This window comes from Parasteatoda tepidariorum, chromosome X1 (assembly GCF_043381705.1).
Source record: "Parasteatoda tepidariorum isolate YZ-2023 chromosome X1, CAS_Ptep_4.0, whole genome shotgun sequence".
Lineage (NCBI taxonomy): Eukaryota > Metazoa > Arthropoda > Arachnida > Araneae > Theridiidae > Parasteatoda > Parasteatoda tepidariorum.
The window spans coordinates 47365915-47391849 of NC_092214.1; the positions used below are offsets into that span (position 1 = coordinate 47365915).

A 25935-nucleotide genomic window follows, 5' to 3' on the forward strand; every position below is an offset into this window, starting at 1 on the left:
AAAAAAAAAATGATATTCAGAAAATAATAAAAATTCGAAATAGAAACTTAAACGTGGCTTTTCTTTAGTCACATTACTCTCGCTAAAACCTAGTTATTAACCTACTGACTTCATGAAAAAGCTTCGGAAAACATCAATCTCCAATTGAAAACTCCAACTCTAACACTACCTGAAGAAAAGGATCTTTGCTCTTCACTTTTATTCTCTGTGCTGTAAGTTCGCGCGCAGGTCGACGGGCTACCGAAGCGGGGGTGCCATCCCCTCCGCAGGGGATCAAAATTGTGATGGCATGTCTTCGGATCATCCTCCGGGGTGTTTCCCAGACCGTCGCCAATAGCCCATTGTGCAGCTCTAGTGCGACGTAAATTAACAACAACAACATCTGTGCTGTAAGAGTAGTAGTTGTTGTTGTTGTAGTTCATTTGCGTCGCACTAGAGCTGCACAATGGGCTATTGGCGACGGTCTGGGAAACATCCCTGAGGATGATCCGAAGACATGCCATCACAGTTTTGATCCTCTGAAGAGGGAATGGCTCCCTTGCTTTGGTAGCCCGACGACCTGCACGCGAAGTCGAGCACTTTAAGGTAGAACAGTTTACTGTGCTGTAAGAGAGAGAGTTCAAACGAACGAGTTTGATTCAATTGTTGCTAATAATCATAGCACACTTTTTGCATCGACCGCGTATTCTAAAGAAACCCAGTAGGATTCGATGAAAACATGAATTATTCTATTAGAGGAAGGCGCGTGCATGACATAAAAGCGCAGAGGATCTTCAGGGTTACTTCAGGGCACGAGCCTGTGATCCTCGTTCCTCAGTCTGGGACCACAATTTGACAGTCAACCCGGCTTACTAATTCGTTAATGTTTGTTGTCATATATACATATGCAGACTTGTGTGCTCATAATAAAGAACGGATTCTAAGTTAAGTGACCAGCGTCATCAAAAAATTAAAAAATTGGTAACGAAATTTCCAAAAGAACATTCAAAAACTTATCTCCTAATATTTAAAAAAAAAAAAATTCTGTTAGAAAATCTTTGCGAGAGAATTTTGATCTCAGAATATTAAATTGGAAAAGTAAAGCTGTGAGTTTTTAAATATCCGAACATATTTTTACTACCAATTTTTTTTAGCTTTTTTTTTTTTTAGAATGCTGGTTAAGTCCTATAGATTGCACAAGTTAGAGAAGGACCTCTGGAAGATACATAAAGAGTTATAGTAGGATTCGAACCACTCCCTCCACGCTACAGAGCGCTTAACGAGACAGTGAGATCATTCGGCTTGGAAGGGTGCACTTATTGCATACTCAAAATTATAAGAGTAGTTTCAATTCACTAGATCTATCATCTTAATCCCACAGTCGATTGATCTAAGACACAGTTCCCAGTAGATCTCCAAAGACAAACATCACTGGCAGCAGATAGTGAAGGGGTGAGTGACCGCTTTGATCAGCCTGCGAAATGACCAAGGATGCGATGTATTAAATTGTTCTACCATAAAGTGCTCGACTTTGTTCGCAGGTCGTCTGACTACAAAAATGAGGGAGCCATCCCCTTTGCAGAAGATCAAAAGTGTGATGGCATGTCATTAGGTTATCCTCAGAAATGTTTCCCAGACCGTCGCTAATACTCCATTGAGCAGCTCTAAGACGACGTAAATAAAATACTACTGATACTAGTTTTGTCAACTTAATAATTTTTATTGAAAAAGGGGGAATCACTCTGGCCAAATAGTCTTACCGTTTCACCAAACGCTGTGTAGCGTGGATGGTAGTGGGTTCGAATCCCAACGTCAGATGTATCCTTGTAATGTCCTTTTCTAATTTATGCTATATGTTCTTTCAGAGTGACAAGGGTTTATAATCGGTTCCTCGGAGAGTCCTCTACGAAGGAAATATAAATGAATGTAATATAATGTATATAAATGAATAAAAGATGGGACTTTTAAGGCAGAACTTTATCGTCGTCCCACCAAATGCTTTATAGAGTGGAGGTAGCTAGTTCGAATTAACTATTTTTTAACTCCTCGCGGCTAGTGTTCTGATCATACATTCTAAGACGAATATTGATTTATACATATTTTCGATGCTGTTGTTGTTGTAGTTCATTTACGTCGCACTAGAGCTGCACAATGAGCTATTGGTGACGGTCTGGGAAACATCCCTGAGGATGATCCGAAGACATGCCATCACAATTTTGATCCTTTGCTGAGGGGGTGGCACCCCCGCTTCGGTAGCCCGACGACCTGCTCGCGAAGTCGAGCACTTTACGGTAGAATAGTTTAACGAGAATCAATACAGCAATCCCTACGAAGACTGATCTAAGTGGTCACCCACCCGTACACTGACCGCCAGAGAAGTGATTTTGCGGTTCGCAAAATTCGGCGCAGATTCGTGAATCTCTTTTAATATTGACTAAGTAATTACAACAAATTCAAATTTAACAAACACGCACGAAGTTTGTTGTTGTTGTTCACTCACGTCGCACTAGAGCTGCACAATGGGCTATTGGCGACGGTCTGGGAAACATCCCTGAGGATGATCCGAAGACATGCCATTGCAATTTTGATCCTCTGCAGAAGGGATGGCACCCCCGCTTCTGTAGCCCGACGACCTGCACGCGAAGTCGAGCACTTTACGGTAGAACAGTTTAACGAGGACCCATACCGCACACCCTCGGTCCCTACGCAGGCTGATCCAAGTGGTCACCCACCAGCACACTGACCGTAGCCAGTGATTCTTGACTTCGGTGATCTGCTGGGAACCGTGTCTTAACGATCAGTCCACTGCGGGACGTATGAAGTTTTCATTCCAGAGTTCAAAAAGTTCTACCAATAAAGTAATTAATCATGCGCAAAATTTAAACCAAACGTTTTCTGAGTTATTACGATAATTTTGTTGGAATCTCTAAATTTTAGATTTTGGTCGTTCAGAAATTTTGTAATAAGTTTTAAAATTTATGAATAAGCTTTCTAAAAGATTTAATATTTTCAGTTCCCGTGAAATTTAATACATAAAACTAACTTCTAATGTATTAAATTTCATCACTACCTGATTTATTCGTGGATTAAATATCTGCTTGAAAGTTTTTCTGCAAATGTGTTTCCAATTATTTGGAAATGCTTTAAATATTTAATCTCGAACTTTCAAATTTAAATAAATTTCGCATATTTCACTTATGTCAGCTTTTAAACACCTAAATTTTCTAACTACTTTTTGCTCAAATTTTTAATTAAACATCTTAATTTCTTAAACATTTAAATTCTTTTAAGTTAAAGATAATCTTTTGCATTTATTTATGCTATTACTGCCATTATGACGGTATAATTTTTTAAAGCAAATATAATTGTTCTGTAAAACAAAAGTAATATTTTTAGGAACACCAGTTTGTCCCACAGTGGACTGATCGGTAAGACACGGTTCCTATCAGATCACCGAAGTCAAGCATCACTGGCTGCGGTCTGTGTGCGGTTGGGTGACCACTTGGATCAGTCTGCGTAGGGACCGAGGGTGTGCGGCATTGGTCCTCGTTAAACTGTTCGACTTCGCGTGCAGGTCGCCGGGCTACCATCCTCTCTGCAGAGGATCAAAATTGTGATGGCATGTGTTCGGATCAACCTCAGGGATGTTTCCCAAATCGTCGCCAATAGCCCATTGTGTAGCTCTAGTGCGACATAAATGAACTACAACAACAACAGCATAATATGGGTGGCATCCACATAACAGAATCAATAAAAAGTAATTTTGAAACAGATTCAATAAAAAGTAATTTTTTAACTTTTACTTTTAAAGTTATGACTGAACAAACAGCAGCAAAAGTGAATTTATTATGAAGAATAGTTTTTAGTTAGAAATCAATCTTCATTATCACTCCGCAGGAAAATGGGGCATTTGTCGTGACTCTCCATCTCACCCCGTTGATGGGGCCAAATACTTTATTTGTCCATATTTTGTTTAATGTCTTTAATTCATTCATTCATAATAGTTCTGAAACACATCATTTCAGGTCTACCTCTCTTTCGTTTATCTTTTGTTGTTCAGTCTAGCGCATGTTTTACTTGGAATTTTTCCGCTTTTCTGATAGTGTAGAGACTATCGACATTTGCTTTCTCTAATTTCTATTTGTTTTTGTTTACTGATTTTGAATTCATTATTAGATATTTCGTGAAATAATTTTAAGAATTCTTCTGATACATTTGTTGGTAAAAGCTTGTAACTTATTGGCGTTTGTTTTCAAGTTTTTCCAGATACTGACATGTACTATCAAAATATTTGATATTCATTAAACTCGAGCCGAAATAGCTCAGGGGATAGAGCGTTCGTCTTCCAATGAGGTGAACCAGGATCGAATCCCAGTAATGGCCGGTAAATACGAATTCCGCATCCGGCTTGCACCGACCAGAGCTGACGTAAAATATCCTCAGTGGTAGACGGATCAAGGGTTAGAGTCCCATTGCCGTTAGGCTAACAGTGGTAGGTTTTCCTCTCCATGTAACGCACATGCGGGTTAGTTCCAAGAATATAAATTTCTCCCAATACTTGATCCAGAAGTTCCCTTGTCTTTGGGATTGAGTTCAAAATTACAAGGCTACGGAGTTGAACATTGGTAGTACTAGTAAACCCATAATCGGGTCTGCTGTTCAACGACGGTTATAAAATAAAACCTTCATTTAAATTTATAAAATATAATTCCTTATTTTCCAAATCTGTAATTTTATTTTAAATTCAGATTCTACTAATTTCCTTTTACATAGAATATTTATATTGAAATTAATATAAATGCATTAATATATTTTGTTTACATAATTATATATATACATAATTGATTTGCTATAATTCTAAATTTGTAATTTTAATATACTAAAAAAATAATTCAGCCTTTTAATATTAAATGTAATAATTAATTCTGATACAAATATTAAATTGTATGGATGGTGTTTTCTACACTAGGGAACGCTGCAAGCTCGGGACTGCCTAAATTTCCGGGTTACTGTTTCAGTTGTATTTTAAAGTCATTTGGCATCATTGTGTTTTGAGATTCTTGCAAACAATGCATTTGATTACTTATTACTTATGTTTACAATGCTAACAATACTTGTGTTTACAATACTAAAAGTGTTAACACTAACGTAAGATGGTGCACAGCTTGCAACACGAACAAACAGTAATAAACAAATGGAAAGAGGCCAAATCAAGACTGCCAAAAAAGCGAGTTATTCAAAATCTAGCAACCATGTCACCTTTTTTAATAATGAATAACAAAATAACTAAAACACATTTTCACTCCAAACTCCCCAGAATTACATAATAACATTAATATCTTATGAAAGACGGCAGATTTGAGCTCAGAAATTATCTAATTTATTTCTTTTATTGAAAACAAAATTATCCGTTTGAAAACATCGCCTATCAGAATAACATGTAGTAAGCAGCTGCAAACTTTTTAACCGGAACTAGAGTAGGTCCCGAGCTCGAGATTGTTATTGTTTACATTTCTATTGAAAACACCATCCATATTCGAGTTTTAATGAAGCCGTTGTTACCCACTTATTTATGATAGATGGCGCTACTGTTTCAGAAATTATAAAATCTAGAAAACATCGAGCCGTTCCCAAAATACAAATAGAAAACTCGAACTTAGTATCTTTTTCTGTAACCGTCTGAAATTTTTAAATACAATAAATACGTATGTTTCCATTAGATCTATATGCATTCATACAGTGACGGCGAAAGACGTTTGTACGCCTCGGGCTATACTGAAAACGGCGCCCTTAATTCAATTTAAGAAAAGTAATCTGAGTAATAAAAATAACGTATTTTCATCCGTGAATTGATGTAGTATTAACGCTGTAAAAAATTGCTTTTTACCTTTAAGATTACAATATTTCTACAAGAAAATTACCCCTAAATATCAATTAAAAAAACATATGAAAAAGAAAATAACTAACGATTTTAAGGTTAAAAAAGAAAGCGGTTGGTTTAATTAGAATATCATCTCAAATATTCTAATATAAATATCAAGAACAATTAATATTTCTTATGAGCATCATCTTTTGACAATTTATTTTTTCGTGATTCGCAGAGGTAAACAGTTTTGTTGACTTTTAAAATCAAGTTATTTTTGCTGTTTTATTTTCGATGAAAAGTATTGCCAACGAATTTTGACTCTCTTGCGTCATTGTAGACGTTAAATCGGTTTTTATAACTTTTAATTTGATAAAAGAACGTTCACCACCCGCTTCTCCCAGACCACAGTGCTAACGTATAATATTCTAAATGGTAGACAGATCATGAGCTAGAATCCCCTTGCCACCAGACTAACCGTCGGAGGTTTTCCTCCCCATGTATACGCAAATGCGGGTTAGTTTCATCAAAAACTCCTCCGGGGTAGGCAAATTTCTCCCACTACTTGATCTAGGAGTTCCCTTTTCTTCTAGATTGGGTTCAAAATTACAAGGCTGCGGAGGTGAACATTGGTAGTCGTAAACTTAAAATTGGGTCAGCTGTTCAACAATGGTTATAAAATGAAATGCCTGTGTTCTGAGGATTCTGAAAAAAGGTGTTCCTAGAGCAAAGCAAAAAGGAAAAAAAAATCACGCGATAAGGAAAAACCAAGAATTGAAATTCAAATCTACATTTGCAAGTGGATGAGCATGTCCGTGGAGAAAAAGAAAATTTCTCGTTGTTCTTAGTGATGCCATCAGAGCCAAATGCTGAAATGAAATAAACGATGGTAGCGAGGCCGTTGCTTCGCTTCCATCCCACTTTCACCATGGTTCATGGGTACAACTCTAAAAAAAATTTCAAGAATGAACTATTTTTTGACCAATTAATACATTCTAGCATTGTTCACCAGAAATTTATAGCTCACTGACTCCAAAATGTATCTTTCCATAATAATGGCACATATATTAAATCAATAATTAGACTTTTTTTCATTTAGATTTTTTTGATATTGATTTTTTCATAGCAAACAAGATAAAAATAATAGTTAAACTTGTTTTTTGCACTAATCACTGGATAATAATAACCCCTAATTTTTTTCATGAAGCTATTTACTGTCTTATTACTTTTTTTTCACTTCATTATTTATTTCCTGTGTGTCTCTCTCTTTTTAAAATAATACTAATAATCTTAACCTTTTTCTGCATTTCAAAACATTAGGGGAAAATGAAAACTCAACAAATTTAGATACAATAGTACAAATTTCGCTTAAGCAAGCAGATGCTGAAGTTCAATTAATCCCATTCCTTCATTGCGGTGTGACATCATTACTAGATCACTTTGCAATAATTACAAAAATGATATTTTCATTAAAATGTAATATTTGTACAAACTTAACCAGAAAAATATATAGAAAATGTTTGCATGAAATTAACATTTTTAAGGAAAAAAGGACATTTTAATTTAAAGAACAAATGGAAAAGATATTGATAAAATTTAGTCTCATGATTTTTTCTAAAGTATGATTTCAGTCCCCAGGACTGAAGAGAGGCACAAATGTTTCTTGTGATTAGGAGGGGATGGGTGAGTGAAACCATGCTAGTTTTATTTCATTTTACAACCGTCGTTGGATAGCTTATCCAATTTTGAGTGTACGACTACCCATGTTCAACTCTGCGTCCTTGTAATTTTCAACCCAATCCAGAAGACAAGGGAACTCCTGGATCAAGTATTGGGAGACATCTGCCTTTGTGAAGGGCTTTTTTATGGAACTAATGGCATAGAGGAAAACCTCCCACAGGCAGCCTGACAGCAAAGGGATTCTAACCCATGATCCGCCCACCACTGAGGATACTTTACATCAGCACTGTTTCAAACCTTTCTGGTAACCAAAAGGGCTTGAAACAGTGTCACAAATAAAGGCAGTAGACTATGGTACTGTACTTCTAAATTATTTATGACTGCTATTAAAACATCCTTTATACATAAATATGCCATAAATATACATGCTTTATACATTAAAGACCAATTCATTGAAATGTGCAAACAAAAGCAGAATGGCTCTTTGTTTTTAAGTCATTGGATGTATCTAAACATAAACAAAACACAACACGATAGAGTTGATATAATGATAACACTTTAGTTAAGTTTTGGAACACACAGTACCATCTCCAGGCACAAACGAAAAGGAAAAATAGTTTCATACGGATTCACGATTACTTTTTTACAAAGACTAGCCAGAACGAAGCAGCATGTACCTTTCTTCGACAGAAGGAGAGAACCAGCTTTTCTAGAAACATAGTTTTATTCATAGGTTTGTGCTCTAAAGACATAAAACACCTCAGCACTTAAAATAAAAAAACAAACTAGAACTCAATAAAATTACGATAAACTTCAAAATCATATCATACAGTGGAAGGTCGTGATCTATTTTATAAGATGTGTAAGATGTTTTTTAAGAAAATCTCAGTTTTAAGCCTTCCTGACGTGAAGTAAAGTATTTGTTACCTGTTGAAACAGAACTTTTTAGCATATATGAATGATATTATTCTTTAAGTATTTTTAATATTCAGATACTAAATATTTTTTCTGCTAAATTGGTGACCCACTTATAAATTTCTTTGACTAAGAGGTTATCCATAAGGGTCAAAAATTATGATTTCTGTTTCCATGAGAAATTTTATTTATTTTGATTCACTTAGCACATCAATTCACATGTCACGTTCAACAAAATACTATCACATCAATAAATCTTGCTTTCTGATATTACAAGTAAAGTCTCAGATAGCTAAAAAAAAAATAGCAAATAAGATTAATATTAAAATTTTAGATTCATAAACATTCATCTTACAGACTTAGCAAAATATGTACATTGTAATAATTTTAATATCAGAAAAATATATTTCATATCAGATTAAAACAACTTTTCACATTTAAATTTTATTTAATGTTCCTTGTATTCTATAAAACAAAAATCATCAGTATAATATAATGATCAGAGAGATGACTGTTTATGAGTCAACTCTCACGCATGTTTATGAATTTGGGGTTGTGAGTTTGAAGCCAAATATCAGCCCTACAATTTCTGAGAATTTGCAGGCTTTTCTTAGTATATTTAGTAAACATTCCAATAACTAAGTACAGAATAGGGGGAACGCAGAAAATGATCATAAATTGATTTTTTCTGTAAAAATTCGAAAAGATGCTATTATGTCTCATTAAGATTTATAAAATAGATACAATTTATAAATTTTTAAAAAAATTTATTCATCAAGCAACAAAAATAAATAACTATACATTTCAGAAAATTGTGAATTTTTAATCCCAAGTTACAAAAAGCGTTAGACGCATTTAACATCGATTGCACACTGGATTCTATTACAGTTAAAGGCTTTGTTCAACTTTGATAAAAACTTGCATGTTGACATACCTCGAGGCATGAAATTAAATAAGTAAATATAATATAAAGAAAGACAATAACTTGCACTTTCTGTATGCTTTGTACAAGTTTTTAATTGGTTGAAAAGTTTTGTCTTAAAAGATGCATTTAGTAACAAAAATAGTTGTTTAATTTTAATATGAGCATTGTATTAAAAATTAGTATTTATAAAATTCTAGTCTATTTTAAGAACTTCAACTTTTAGAATAAATTTTATAAGCATAGTATCCCAAACCAATTATAAATACAAGACCGATAGAAATCTTGATGAGAGATTTCCGTTTATCCCAAAGGTCTGCTTCCTTTTGTTTCTTTTTAATATTTTGCACAATTGAAGCAGTTTTCTCTTCTCGTTCTTTTCGAGCTCGTTTTCTCACTTCAGATAAACTGTAAAAAAAAAAATATATATATATATATACGCTCATCATATATTATTAAAGTATTAACAGCTAAAACATGCAATTACACACATAATGTTAGATAAATTGGTAAAACTTACTTTAAGCATTTATATAATAATGAAAAATTTATTAAAAGAACTAAACACACGAATGTAAACATTGAAAATATTATGCAACTCAATCTTACAGGTATTATCAAATTCAACAATTTTCAAATCATGTATATTACTTTACAGTTTTATATGTCATACAAATGAGTAGTTCATTGTTAAATTAGTGTAGCTTAATGTTATTAATACACATTTAGTTCACTCTATAAGTGTAGCAACTATAATAATTACATTAAAATCTCCTATTGAACTTCTAAGAGGATAAGGATATATATAAAAAACTTAGAAGGATGTAACATCAAAAAATAAAATGAGTTACCCAAGTTTTTTTTCTTTTTAAGGCAATGTGATGCCTTATCATGCATGCTTCTTAATACTACACTAGAAAGCCATCAGAGATGCAAAGACAATAGCTGATGGCACTTAATACAACAAATCCACAAGTATTGACATATGCAAACTATCTTGATGTTATTGGCACTCTCCTATGAAAGAATCCTACGACACAGCTAAAGTGAGCCATTTTTATTTCACAAGTTGTATTTTAACACTGCTAAGTAATTTTCTGAACTTTATTACTTTACCTTTGAAAATTTGTTTCTTTAACCCTTCATTTCATGAATTAATAATTTTATCATGAAAATTTTTCTACATTAAATTTTAAATAAAAGCTTTAAAATAACAAGTTCTGTGTTTACGAAAACCCTTTATTGCAATATATATAAAAAGTATATTATGTTTCGCATTTATAACATCATAAGTATGCTAAACTAATTGTATGCAAAGACAAAGGTGCAACCTAAATTTATCACATTTAAAATGTGTGTAGCTTTGACAGTTGGGCATTTTGGACCTTTGTGATGTCTGGTGAGACCCATAATGCCAGTTAGACACAAACTGGACTTCATCAAAACAGAAAGGCAAGATTCAAAAATACAACATCATGAACGAGATGGTATATGTCCAGATGGTATATGCATTTATAGTCAAATGCAGATGCATTGAAATTTGTCTTGTATACTTGCAATTGCATGAAATAAAGGGTTAAAAATAGAGCTATAGAATGTAATTATTTTACAAAGTTAGATCTTTAATTTAATAATTACTTGCAGTTATTTAATTTTATATGATAAGGAGAGAAATTATTGTGATCTTTTGTGAAACCCAGAACAAGGAGTATGTTGGATCACTAAAAACTGGGGTAGGTTAGACCATCAAAATAATTCAGAAAATATTTGTTATAAGCATTATTCTAGTTATTTTTTAGAGTTATACAATTGTATACTCTTAATAGCCATTTTAAAAAAATTTAGAAATACAAAACTAATTCCAATATTCTTTTGAAAATCTTCACTGAAATGAAGAAATAACAAAATTTAAAGAAATAAAAGCAAACAAATATTTTATAAAAAGTATTGAAGAAAACTACTTTAAATTCATCTCGTTTGCAAATATGCATTTTATTAAACATTCACAAAACTTACACTAATTTTATTCACCTTATATAATAAAAATTGTCAAAAATGTTGCTTTTCATCGTTTGTTAAACTAGAACAAATTTAAACTATAGTTCTAAAGATAGCTGGGGATAAAAAAAGACATTTTAAACAGAATATCTTGTACCTACTACACTCCTAACAAAACTAAAAAATAATAGTGTATGAAGATTATATATTTTTAATTTTTTCTAAACCACCATTAAAAAATAACAGGCTTTTCATTGCATAGGTATTGTTGAATATGTCTTTTGATTACTTAAATTTGCTACAAATTATTTTAAACAATTACATTTTTGCTTCATTATGCGAAATCACTTAGTGCCAATGTCAAAATTCAATAAATAATTCTCTTCAGTAAGAATGATTATCTTTCATTCTTTAACAATTGAAACTTATTTTATTAATTTAGTTAATATTTAAAAATGCAATTTTCATTTTAAATGCAAAGTAAAAAAATGTGAATACTGTATTCGTATTTGATAACATTTATCATTCAATATTCCTTATGGATATATTTTTGTTACATATTCCAACATGTCCTATCAGGTGGACCACTGTTCAAGTTTTTTTTTTATCAAAAAAAATAAAAATAAATAAAAACATAATTCCAACATATTTTTTTTAAAAATCATGAATAGTGAGAAATTTTATCATTTAATCAATATTATTTACTTCGGGAAAAAAAACTATACAGATTTTTTAATGCAATAAAAGTGGACCAACTAAATCTGTTTTTCCCTATAATACTGAATTTGTACGTTTAAATTTAAATTAATTAATTGGAGTTTTTCGTCAAATTAGAACATGCCATTATTGCCTTCTTAGTAACTGTCATTTGAACTACAAAAAATTTTCTTTCATAGCATTTTAGATTTGGTGTTTTTTCAAGTTCTTTTGCTTTTCTATAAGGGCAAAAGTTTCAGTTGTTATAGTTCAGCAGAAATCAGTTCAATTAAAACAAAATTAAAAATCTTTTAGATGCAGCATCCCTATGCGAAATAAGCTATTAAGTCAAAACCAAAGGAGGTGTAGGAATAATTAATAGAAAAAAACGTTTAATGAACTTTCTAACAACTATCTAAATTAATTTGAACTTTTTTCTTGTACAAGAAAAGCATAATTAAAAAAGGGGACAGTAAGTTCTACAATGTTAAGAGGTTTAGCTTTGTCATAGGACCTTTATATTTTTTCTATATCTTCAAATAAATGTAACTATCCGTCTCATTCAAATAACTACATGCATGACAGTTAATCCTATCTGTAAATTTTTGTGTGATTTTCACTTCTAAATACCTTTTTACAACTTCTGTAAGCATTTTCAATTTTCTTCAAAGTTTAACTAAGCATAAACAGAAAAAAACTTATATAAAAATCAAATGAATAACTTGGAAAACCAAATGAATAACTTGGAAAAGAAATTGAAAATAAAACTATAACGTTTCTTTTAAAACATCTGCTAACAGCCTCCTTCACCCTTAAACTTGATAGCTCATTAAAAGGGGAAAAGATGAGGTTTCATTTTTTTAATTTCCTGTTTCTAAGAAGAAAATTTTTTTCTTGTTTATTGATTTAAAGGAGTCAAAAAGAATTGACATTGATTAATTACAAATAACAAAACTCCTAAACTCACAGGAGTTAAGGGGAAAAAGAACGAATTTTAAACAAAAGTACGGAAGGTACTGAAATTCTCGAAGATAGTAATAATTAGGCATAAATCATAATAGTTTGCACCTCTTCTGCAAATCAAGATGAGCTGTAATTGAGGCAGAAAAAAATGGATGTAAACAGGAATGAAAATAAAATTTATGATCGACTACTAGTTTTTAAAAGAAAAATACTACTCAACATTTTCAGTGCTGTCCAAGAAAATAATGCCTGGCTAATTTTTTTACATGCAACCAATTACATACAATCAATATAAGCAACCAGAAATAGTAAAAGTCATCAAATTGAACCAAACTAGGTATCTAGGTAACTTAGATTGATCAAGGAATAACAACCAGACTAAGCTGTTAACTTCAACAAGTCAGGTGAGAACAGGAAAGACCACCACTGAGATGCCCTGATGATGATGAGAAAAATGTTTAAAATTCGGCAAAAGATAAGTCCATTATTTTGATTTTGTCCCGAAACATTAAAAGTGACTAATATGAAAGAACATTAATTTGACAGACTCTGACTGAAAAAACTTATTTTGCTGTCGACCTGTTCTAGGCTGTAGTGCCAAGAAGAAAAATTAAAAATATTCTTATTGAAACTAAATTATAGTTGCAAAAATTAAAATGCAATAATTATGCAAAATTGGTTAGTAGTAAATGTGAGAAAATATATTTATGCATAAAATAAAATTTCAAAATTTTTAGCATAAAGTTATGACAATTACCAAAAATAAGTTCTACAATTTTGTGAAAAAATATTGCAGATTATTTCATTATTCATATTTAGAAGAAATTTTACTAAGTAGTAATAAATTAATGATTATCAATTAATGATTCCTAAAAATTAAACTGCTTTGCAAATATTGTGATCATAACTATCAATCAATATGATATTATTTACATAAGTTTGCAAAATTGATTTGTCATGATTAGTAAAACAAATTCAATACAAATTTTAAAAACCAATATTAAAGCTTTATACATAGGTGTTGCAACCATTAGAAGAAGAAAAAATTTCAGCGACTACACAAGTCAGAATGTATGATATTATTAGACTTTTTTATTACATACGTATTGGTTTAATGCTTTTAAAACTTCACAACAAAACAAATTTTAAAAGAATGGGGTTTTTTTAAAATAAAAAATGTGAACAAAGATGTAGTTATTTGATGAGAAAAGAAAAAGTATGTAGAGTCAATTACATATGTAATAAATTCATACAAACAAAAAGAAATAACATTAGTCATTTTAACATGCACAAACTATAATAAAAAGAGAACAATACTTACTTTTCTTTTCCAGTGGAATCAGCTGATTGTGCTTCAGTGCCATCACTTGTTTCAGGAATGATTTCTTGCTTGTTAATTTTTGGCTCATTATAGCTTTGGTGGTTTGATACAAGAGAATTAGCATTTTGCTCAGCATTTAGTCCACTGTTAGTAATATCCGATTCAGAATTTATCAGTTCATCACATTTTTCAAGAAAGCTATCTAATACATAGTCTATAGAAGAAATATCATCAGAGCTCCTTGATATTCTAGGTGGTAAAGGAGGAGGAGGAGGAAGTACACCAGACTCACTATCAATTTCATTTGAGTATGACCTTGAATTTTCCATTTGATCAGACAGGTTGTCATGAATCTAAAGAAAAAAAATTCTTAAACATTAAAATAAGTAAATTAATAAAATTTATAAGATGTTTTATGATAAAAATAATAAATGTTAAATTAATAAAATGTTTTATAACCTTAACTATTTATTTAAACATTACCTTTTTGATAAATTTTAAAAAGACCTAAATATTTCATTATAGAGCTCCTTAGCCAAATTTAAACACAGTGTTTTCATTTAACAGCATTAGAATCAATAAGTTTGTTGCACAAAAGCAACTATGAGCAAACATCCACAAAACCCTGAACGGGTAACTGAAAACATTTAAGAAGTTTAAGAAATAAAATAAAGAAAAGCTGCCTGGAAAATATCCGACAAAATTTTAAAAAGAGTAACGGAATACAAAATTAAATTTCCATGCTACATTTTAGAGAATTCAAATGTCTATAATCTCATAAAAACAAAATGAAAAGCAAGTGATAATTCTTCGGACATCTTGAATCTTAGACAAGGTTTAAAAATATTTTCTCTAGAAAAATACATTCGAGCTTGAAGTTAATGTTCTACATACATAAGGTAAAATTATTTTTGTTATAAATCACCATGCAGTATAATTTATATTCAGTTTGGTATTCCAACAACATGGTCAAATTTGCAATTTGGTCGTGCTTAGTGTTATAACTCATAGTTTTAAAAGATAACAAGGAAAGCATTGTTTTTCTAATGTGTTTATATGATACCAACTCTTCAAAGCAATCAAAATTTGAAAACTTTATCTCAAGATATTTTTATATATATACTATTAGCTTTCAAAAAATACAATAAGCAATGTATGGTAATTTATGGATTTCCTCCTAAACGCAATATGCAGAAAATGCATAAATTTAGTAATTTTCACAATGATTTTTTAAATGCAAGAGTACACTATATTCAAGAGAACATTTTTAAATTAAATAAGCAATATTTTTTAGACATCATTTTCTATAAGTATATCCCCCTTGGTACAAAAATTAGAAAAGTATTTTAAATTACTTTAAAAAATGGTCAAATCAGGACAGAGGGTCAAAAAAATTTAATTACTAAAATCAAAATTATTTAACAGTTCAAAATCAATCCTATAATTTTTTCTAAAGAAATATTAAATACCTTAATTAGAATGCTTGCTCAAAAAAGAACCGGTTCAGTTAATTGGCATAGTTAAAATTGAAATATTTTATTTTTTAAAATTACAAAAGAATAGAAAAAAATTTTTAAATAAATGTTACTTCCCTAAATAAACCTGTAAGAGAAAACTGATACCACAAGACATGATAATTTAAAATCATCTAGAAATTTAAAAAATTTTGCAACAATTTAAAAATGCATAGATATAATTAAGTTCTTTTCTACATGCAAAACAAGCTTGAATAATTTACGTTGAATATTTTTCTCTCAGCCTATCATGCAATCATCCAATTTTTTTTTTTAAAAAAAAAGAACATTTTCCTTTTAAGTGAAATTTATATCATAATTGTAGTCGAGAATTCATAACAGAAACAAGATTAACAATCATGGACTCTTTTATTTCTTTCAAAGAATATTTTGCTTTTATCTTTTCTCCAATAGATAAATAAAATTGTGAAAAAAATTTGCCTTACAATGGATTGGATATGCAATGGAAATACAAAATACAATGGAATACCTTTTTACCTCATCTAATATGTAAATTTTCTGCTCCTAATAACTTTATATAGTTTATGTTCCCTTATAATTCTATCATTAAATTAATATTTTCTTAAATAAAGAAATACCCTTCTGAAATACTCATTTCAGAAAACAAATGAAGGCCTAATTTAAATAATAAGTAAACTCCATTTTTAGCTAGAGAGACTTAAAAGTCTAATGAGTTCCTATCTTACCTGATTGACCCTTTGTTTTGCAATAAATGCAAGATAGAGGAGTACAAATTTTAAGATAAGAAAGACTTACATGAAGTGAGACTTATTTCATTTTTTAAAAAGTGGATTTGACTCAAATCAATGACTTCAAATGACTAAAGCATTTGTTAACAATTTTCATGCCCAACCAAACAATTTCTAGGATTGATATAATCAGTAGTTTAAAATGAATATTTAAATTTATTCATTGAAGTCATGTTTCTTATAAATAAAAATGCAAACATAACTCCCCCTTTTTTGTTAGAACTTTTGATAATTTATCCAAGAAAAGTAAGTGATTAGGTCTAAAAATTCTTTAAAAAACATGCAACATTTCTTTAAAATATCCCATGTTAAAAATGTTATTCTAGGCGAAAAGTAATAAAATGAGAAAAAACAACAATATTTAAAAATGCAAGAGTATTAACTTTTAACAAATGTTTGCATAAAATGCATGAAATAAAATTTTAAAAAAGTAAACTTTTAAAATTGCTAACTTGTTCTATGCACAGTTTAATGCTGCAAACAATATCAAAAACAAAATAAATCATATGAAGTATGAGAAAAATAAAAAACATAACATTTATTAGTCTTACTTGGGCAAGATTTTCATTATTCAGCATGAATCTAGATGGCTGTTCCAGTGCTAACACAATTTTAGCACCTTCTATTATAGCTAGGTATGAAAATCTCAACTGATCAGGTGTTTGTATTAAACCCATTCGATAATGACGCATTTCTAATAATTGTTGCCTTGCATTTATGCAGTTGGGATCACGCTTTTTCTCAATCTAAAGTAAACAAGAAAAAAGGAAGAGAGACATTAAACTATTTAAAACTTATGTGCAATATAAAGTTACTAAGTTCTGATTATAAAATTCATGTTACAAGACTACTATAATTATTAACGAGTCACATGGTGACTATAAGTTTTTATAGGCTTTCAAATTTTTATTGCAATTATTCAAAAACTTTTTTATTAAGTTAAAGTAGCAATCATTGAGTATCTCTACAATAAAGATTTTGGAATAATACCATTTTTTTTTCTAACGATCTAAGCCTCTTTTCAAATCCATCATATGGGAACCAAAGGCATTTGCATGGGGACAAAAGGCATCCATTGACATTTTCTGCCAAACCTTCTCAATTACATTTTTGAATATGATCATATTGGTGATTTCAAAATTATTCAGATGAAAGAGCATATATAATCAAACAAAATCATAAAGCAGGTTCATATCAGGGGAGTTGAGGACCATTCGTTCTCCAACAAGAAGTCAGCTAAATGTTTGCTGCACCACACCTGAACAAGTGGAGTAAGAGATGGAGCACCATCTTGTTGGCAGCAGAAATATTCCACCTCATACATATTCCGGACACTTTGTAGTAAATCTTTTACCAAAACTTCAGTTCAATGATTTTGGTCATTGATTTTTACTCCCTTTTTAATGAAAACTAACGGGAGTTGGTCTCTTTCTGAAATAGCCCCCAAAACATCACAGAAAAAGCATTTTTATAACAGGGAACAAAATGCTAGCTCTCAGGGATGTTATCAATAGAAACTAATTATATTTCATGATTTTGGAGGTTGAGACTTTAAACAAATAGTTTTTAGCCTGAAAAGACACATTCATCTTTAGCTTGCCATGCAATAATTTCACCAACCCTCTGCTTCATGCTCATTTTAGTAGACTTTGAAAGTCTCTGAATTTTGCTTTTTCTGTAAGTTCTGCAAAAAAGGCTTTTTCTCAGAATGTTTAAATCGATAATCTCACTATTTTTAGCTCTAGTGCTAGTAATCTTTGTTGGTTTTGTTGTATCTTTTCCTTGACACTTTTTTCCCAGTCTGTTTTGTTTAAATAGACCACGGTCAGACAGATCTTCGTCTGTCATCTGACTGGTTAAACTTTCTGATAGTTAGTTTAAATGAAATATCTCTTCACCACCAGGGCTTTCAAGCTCCTAAAAAAATTTGCTCTGCTGATCTATTTGAGGAATTTATTTATCACAATTTCTCAAAATTTATTTATTCTTCTTAGGTAAAGAAAAATCATAAGTAGTTTAACATTTAAACTTGCAATAGCTCATACATACCTTATACGAAACTGTTTGAAAAGAATTGAGAGTACAGTAACAAACATATAATTTTTTATAGTGTTTCAAAAGTTATACAAAAACTTATTGGTCATAATGTAAATGCTTCTTAAACAAATAAACAACAAAATACTTCAATTAAAAGTAAAACAGTTGCAAATTGAAAATTAACAAGAAAAAAGCAATAAATTATATTTTAAAAAATTATTAACTACAATACAGTTTACTGCTAAAATTAAATGATATTTAAACAAATTTCTTTTCAACATTCTTTAATTTAACCTCAAATCTATTAATAATTAGAAATTTGGATCTAAGAGAGACAAGCTTATCTTTTAAAACTAAAAGTTTTTTAAAAAGCTTTAATTTAAATTTAAAAGAAAATTTTAGCTTCAAGAGCGACTAAACATAATAAGGACCCAAAGAAAAAGTAGAACTTTGAATTTCAATTGTCTTACAAATGTATTCCATCATTTAATTGAAAACTACTGATTCAAGAAGAGTTTTTAATAAAGTTAATATAAGTTCAGAGTACTTTTTTTTTTCATTTCTTATAAATCTGATTGAAATTTCCAAAATTAATGAATGAATGAAGCAATAGAATTTTGTTTGCACTTGGTGTATTGAGCAAAAATAAACAAATACATAATTTAGCAGCAATTACTGGCAAGCAACAATGAGCAAATGGTGAAAGCTCATAACAGGCTTGTATAAAACAATATGCTTAATTTCACTTTCAGTTCCCTTAAATTTTGGAAATTAATATTTTAATAAGTCATTAATAATAACTTGAAATATTAGTTTACATTTCTTTTTATCCATGAGAATTTAAATGACATTTTACTGCCACCAAAAAATAGTTAAATCTAAAATTAAAGATTGCTGAGAAAAAAAAATCAATCTTAGCAATATCAACTTAAAACATGAAAACACAAAAAAAGATTAAGCTAACTGAATTAAAGAATGCTTCAATACCTGATGCAATATAATATTCAAAAGAACTAATTATTTTTTATTATTAGATGTAAGAAAAACTTAAATTCAGAAAATTTTAACAATTCCAAAATATAAAAACTTTTTTTCTTTTTGTATTCAAACTACCTTGCTCAGTTAGAATTTCTACTGTTTTTCATTTATTTATCTTAAATATTAGAATTATTAAACAATAGATGTGATGTGCTTCAAATTATCAAATATTTATTTCATTAAGAATTTGACATTTATTGATATTAAACTGTGAAATACTTTTATAAAAACACTTGTTTGACAACTTAGTGAAGGTGATAAATGAACACTTTCCCAATTTTATTTTTAATTTCCAGCATCCCAAATACTATCCCAATCATTAATTTCTGTAAAAGTTTATATTTTTAATGATAATTAAACTGAAATACTAAACAAATATGGCTGGTTATTTAATAGGGTATACTAAAATTCTTTTATAAAAAGATAAGAAATTTATTCCATCCAAGATAGTGTTTTTCATTGAAAAAAAACTTGCCAAAGTTACCTAGTAACCTATTCTTAAATACACATATGAAACAAAAATTCACTATAATTTTGTAAAATTGACATTGTATTAGAAAACATAGTAAAACGACCACCAAATTATCACTGGTGTGACCGATACATAGCTGTAAAAGAAGTTATGTTCAAATTTATATGACTTATTGAAGTGAAATAGATTTTGAAAGTTTTTAAATAGAAAGCTAACAAATATATATATACAAAAGAAATTTAGAAACAACCATGACTCCTTTAATATGTAACATAAAAAAGAGGAAATGAAAATATAGATTGTCGGCCAACTTACTTAGTCTATACTTGATTCTTTAAGAAATTAAAGTAACTATTAACTATATATATATATATAATATTTAACACATTTTTTTCACTTGACAATGAGTCTATTGTAATATTTTTCTGTAGCCTGATTATATAAATCACCCATTTGCAAAACTAAAAATTGCCATATTTACAATAAGTGCAAATAACTTATTCTGCGAAATTAACAGATAAACACTAACTTAAGCTCTGTACTGTGATTTTTACTAAAAAACTGAATAATTTTCATTAGTCTTTGCAACTAGACTCATAAACAGCAAAGGTAACTTATAAAAATTAACTGAAGTTTTCTAAATCAAAACATACTCATATTTGAACTTACAAGAACTAAGCAAGAATCAACTAAACAAAATGTTCCTGATCTTCCAATTCCAGCACTACAGTGTACAACTGGAGGACCAACATTGTTATTCAAAACTCCAGAATCCCGGACAGCAAAAAGAAAGCTTAAAAAGGCAGCAGGAGATTCTGGAACACCAAAGTCAGGCCAAGTTGTATAGTGAAACTGTATCACTTCCCTGGATTGAGAACTCTAAAGAAGAAATTAAATTCAATAAACAATTTTAATTTTCAAAAGCATTAAATATTAGTTGAGAGAAGATGTTGATTATTTATTTTAAAAATTTTTTAATAAAATAAAAAGAAATTTAATTTTGAGATGGTTCCTGTTTCATAATTTAACAAAAAATATGATTTTAAATGAGAAACAGAAACATGATTTTTGAGCAAATGATTTTACAATTGTTTACAAATTCATAATTTCTACACATGAGCTGTTTTTATGTTTATTTGAAAGCAATGTGCTATTTTATGTAGCATAAGCTTAATCATGCACTTTGCTCATTTTTTAAACAAATACTTTGTTAATTCATAAAATATTTTAAATATTTTTTACCATTCATTTGGGAAAAATTGGGAATTTTTTTCAAATACTTTTATTTACATTTTATAAACAAAAGTAAAAATGAAAGTTGTCTTTCACTTACATATTATTAAATTCTTATTATCAAAATATAGCTAGAACCAAGGATAATATTTTAAGAGACAGTATACAAAATCAACATTAAGTAATAAATTTGTCAATGACGATATTACTTTTAATAGGAGAGAGTGGGGTGAAACTAGTCATCTTGAATTTGACCAAATTAGTTCTGTTTTTAAGCAAACCAACTCTAAATTACATTTTATAAAGTAAAAACAAAGAGCTGCCATATTGGTATATTGTAGGGTCCGTGTAGAAAAGTTTGTTTTACTGTGTCAACTCCTTGATGTTCTTTTGTTTTTAAACTATTCTTATTTATTACACATTGAACTTAAAAAAATCTTTTTAGCCCAGCTTATTATACATTTACAAAGAATTTATACTTTAACAAACAATAAGGATTTAGTCCAGTAACGGCATGAATCTGTTTTGTTTCTATAAACTCTGCTCTTAGGATAAGACCAAGTACATCTAGTTTGTGTATGATGAGGTACTACCATCACCATATAAAGAAGACTCAGAATATCAGGAAAAGAAAAAAAGAACATTTAAAAAAATTTGCTATCATTGAAAACAAATGTGTTTCGCAACAACTAAAAGAAAAAAATGAAAAGGAAACCCTAAAAGCGAAATGGCTGAAAAGAAGAAAAAAAGATATATGAAGAAACAATATAAGAAAACAATTTTATCAAAATAAACCTAAATCCTAGATTAATATTTCTTTCAATGAAGACAAGATAATTACAATAGAAGATAAGATTATTTAGAGTGTAGTGAAGTATTTTCTAATTTTTTAAAAAAAGGAGAAAGGCATCATATTCAATGTGGAAAGTCATTTTGCTGGGCACATGAAAGCTGAAGTGGAGAGGAGGAAGATGTTAGTTACTTTACATAATACTCTTAATTTGTTTTATAAAGTAAAAATGTCACTTTTTCACTGAAGTATAGTATTTCTACACTTTTCATAATGCTTACATATGCCCACTAGAGGGGTAAAATCTGGTGATTTGACGTTTTATTGAAAAAATAATTTATAAAAAGAAATAGTGCATTTTATGACTGTCTCAAAATGATATATTATACACAAACAACTGAACAATAAATATCTTGATTAAATCTGACTGCTCCTGGGACAAACAGTTTAGCTCTAACAAGTATCTAATCTTAGTTATACAGTCTTACCCCACTTTCCTCTAATTACAAAGTTTTTTGTTAAAAACTTATATTTAAAAACTTCATTCAAAATGATCATTAAATTTTTTCTCATCAATAATACTTTGACTGCAATAAATAAATATATACACACCTAAGCAATCTATAGTTTTGCACTATTTTTTTTAATCTAATATTTCAATCAAATGCAAAATAAAATTACTCATAATAAGATTAATTTATATCACTTTCAACAATAGAATTGAAAAATTCACTAGAGTGAGATTATTTGAACTTTTTAAAGAATCAAAAATGTTAATCCTAATGCTATGAATTGTTCATTCTAAGAATGTTTTCATATTTTTTTCTTCGCATTCTTGAGACATCAAAAATGAAACCCTTTCATAAACTGTATTTAAATAATTTTAAGAATTTTGGAAATGCATTTGTATAATTTAAATTTTTCATTTTAACATTTGAAGAAATATTAAATATTTTTATAAATTTTATAATCAATTATAATAGCGATAAAAATAAAAAAAATTATCAAAATTTAACTACATGAATTCCATGTCACATAAAAGTTATATAACATAGATCAAGTGGAATCTCCAATATAAATTGTTATTTAACATAAGAAAAGAGATATTTTGGTTAGTTATAAAACATTTTAATCAGTTTTTATGAGGCTTATAGTTTTAGGCTAAATTTACATTGACACTAAAAAATTTAAAAAAACAAAAAAATTTCACTTGAATTTCAAATAAGTAAAAATAACGAAACTAATTATATCATAAAAAATAAAATTATTACAAAAATGAAAAAAATTGTAGAAAAAAAAGAGAGCATTGTGAAAAGTAAACTCAACCTCCAAATCTGTCAGAGAAAACTTTCGAATACTATAATGCGGCAAATCTTTTTCACTTAGAATTGTAATCTGAAGATTAACATCATTAAGAACTAAAGAATCACTGCCTCCATTTTCTTGTCCAACAGGCCAGTATTGATGGCATTTAACCTGAAATAAATAAGTTAATTAGAGCGTAAGTTAGGGGTGCACAACCTTTTTGAGTAAAGGGCCACTTGCACAGCAGGTTGGCTAACGAAGGGCCGCACATGTATTTAAACATGTTAATGACAAATGTAATAATGTTTATTTAAACATTACGTTCCATTTTTTTTTATCAATAAACTTAGTAATATCAATAACTTAGTACTGTTCCATTAATAGAATTCATTCAAAAATAAAAAAACTTGATAAAATTTTTTTTTTACAAAAAAAAAAGCAAAAACCAATTTTTATCATATGAACAATAGATTTATCAAAATAAATAAACATTGAAGAAAAGAAATTTTTTTTTATCATATCATGCAATATGAAAACTCATTTTAGAATTAAATTCTAATAAATTAAAAAAAACTGCAATGCCCACAGAATGAAAGTAGGAAAAAGTTTAGTCGTAATTAAGTAATATAAATTCAAATTAAATATTTTAATTGAAGAAAATTTATAGGTTTTAAACAAAAACCTAAAATAAAAACAAAACTGTGATAGTTCAAAATAAAATTCAATGCTTATTTTGTAATGTACTTTATTTTATTTTATTAATTATTAGATTTTTTATAACGTAAACATTTTCCTTTTTTTATCGAAAAAGATCACTTAAGCAACAAAAAATTGAAATCTAAACTACAAACAGTGAGCAGTTTAAAAATTCACGTTTTCCGCCATTTTATGAATTTCTCAAGTTGCAATAACATTGCATTTAAATTAGGGAGGGATGTAACGAGTATTTGGCCCTTCTGCGAAAAATTCAGTTGGTTGTCAAATGATCAGTCAAATATTTGGCAGAATATTTTTTAGAAATGTATTTTTCTAAGTTTTTTCTATTTTTGAATTTTTATAGATATTACTTTCTTTTTAAAAATTATAATCAGACAAGTCAATTTTGTCATTTTATTGATACTTTGAGAATTGAGAAGGATCCATTTTTTATAGTTTTTATTATAACCCAGCATTTTAACAGAACGTCTCATACTATTAATTTATTATCACTCTTTCCCTGCAGTGTAATATGAATAACCAGAAACATAGAAAAGTGTGATTTTCAGTATTAAAGTTTTGTTTCAGGAACTAAGAAAAATTCGTTTCTTCTGTTTTTATTTTTTTAGGCATTTTTATCATGACTCAGCATTTTTTTTAAAAATAAAGTTACAAATAAAATTAATTTTATAGCAATTTTTTTTCTTTTAAAATTATGGCTATGAGAAAAATTTAAATTGAGATTTTCGGCATAAGATTTTCACTTAAAAAATTAAGAACTTTTTTTCCATCTTTTTATTTTCTTCAAATAAAAAAAAAAACTTTTTTTAGACGTTTTCATTAAAACGCAGTAGTTTTTAATAGCATTTCTGTTGACTTAATTCTTTTCTCTTGGCTTTCTCTGGTAATTGAAAAACTGAGATGTTCAGCTTAAAAAAAAAATTTCAAAAATTAAGATTGATTTTTATGTTCTCGGTTTCGTTTTTCGACATTTTCAAAAACGTTCTTGATTGGCTTTATTTTTTAGAGTTAATTTATGAATACGTTTTTCCAGGAAATTCTGAGCATTGAAATTTTAGTTTCAGTGTTGCTATACTGCTAAAAGATTTTGCTATTTGGCCCCAAGTGTACGGCGTTCAATAGACATTTTCTTCTTTTTTTGCCGAATATTTGGTTTTTGATCAAATCACAATTCATTACCACATTCGACCAAATCATATTCGTTGCGGAAATAAAAACGAAGGAAAAATAACTAGGATTTACTATAAAACTGTACCATAATACCGTATCAAAAAGTGATTATTTAATTGCGTGGTTAACAATCACGTGTCGTAATAACATCATAGTTAAATAACGGGATCGTCAAAATCACGAGGAAAAGTATAGAAATAATTAGGAAAAAATATATTTATGCTGAACTCAGCACGAATAAAGCTCGTCAAATGCATGATTTAAAATTTGCATGTCGTAACAGAATAATTGGTTTATAATACGTGGGAACGCATAGCAATAACTGCCGAGAAAAATTTTTGAAAAAAATAGAAAGAATTGCAAAAAAAAGATAAAAAGTCACTTAGATTTAAGATGAAATCGTCACAAATACAGTGCACAAAAAGTGATTATTTAAATTTGCGATCTGAAACTCGCGTCGTAATAAAAATTCGAAATTTTCAAAATCACGTAGAAGAGCGGAAATAACTGTTTAAAAAAAATCATTTATATTTATGATAAATTCGGCTTCAA

The 25935-nt window shown here is 29.2% G+C and overlaps 1 protein-coding gene across 1 annotated transcript in view; it reads right to left on the minus strand.

Moving 5' to 3' along the window:
* Nucleotides 1-9183: 9183 nt before the first annotated feature.
* Nucleotides 9184-25935, minus strand: part of LOC107453316 (tyrosine-protein phosphatase non-receptor type 1) — a 34158-nt gene continuing 17406 nt past the window's right edge. Inside the window, exons 5-9 of the mRNA XM_016070096.3 lie at nucleotides 23518-23667; nucleotides 20838-21047; nucleotides 17173-17367; nucleotides 14338-14690; nucleotides 9184-9767 (exon numbers count right to left, since the gene is read on the minus strand). Coding sequence (XP_015925582.1) covers nucleotides 9575-9767; nucleotides 14338-14690; nucleotides 17173-17367; nucleotides 20838-21047; nucleotides 23518-23667 — 1101 coding nt within the window. The 3' untranslated portion in view covers nucleotides 9184-9574. The remainder of the gene's footprint in view (nucleotides 9768-14337; nucleotides 14691-17172; nucleotides 17368-20837; nucleotides 21048-23517; nucleotides 23668-25935) is intronic.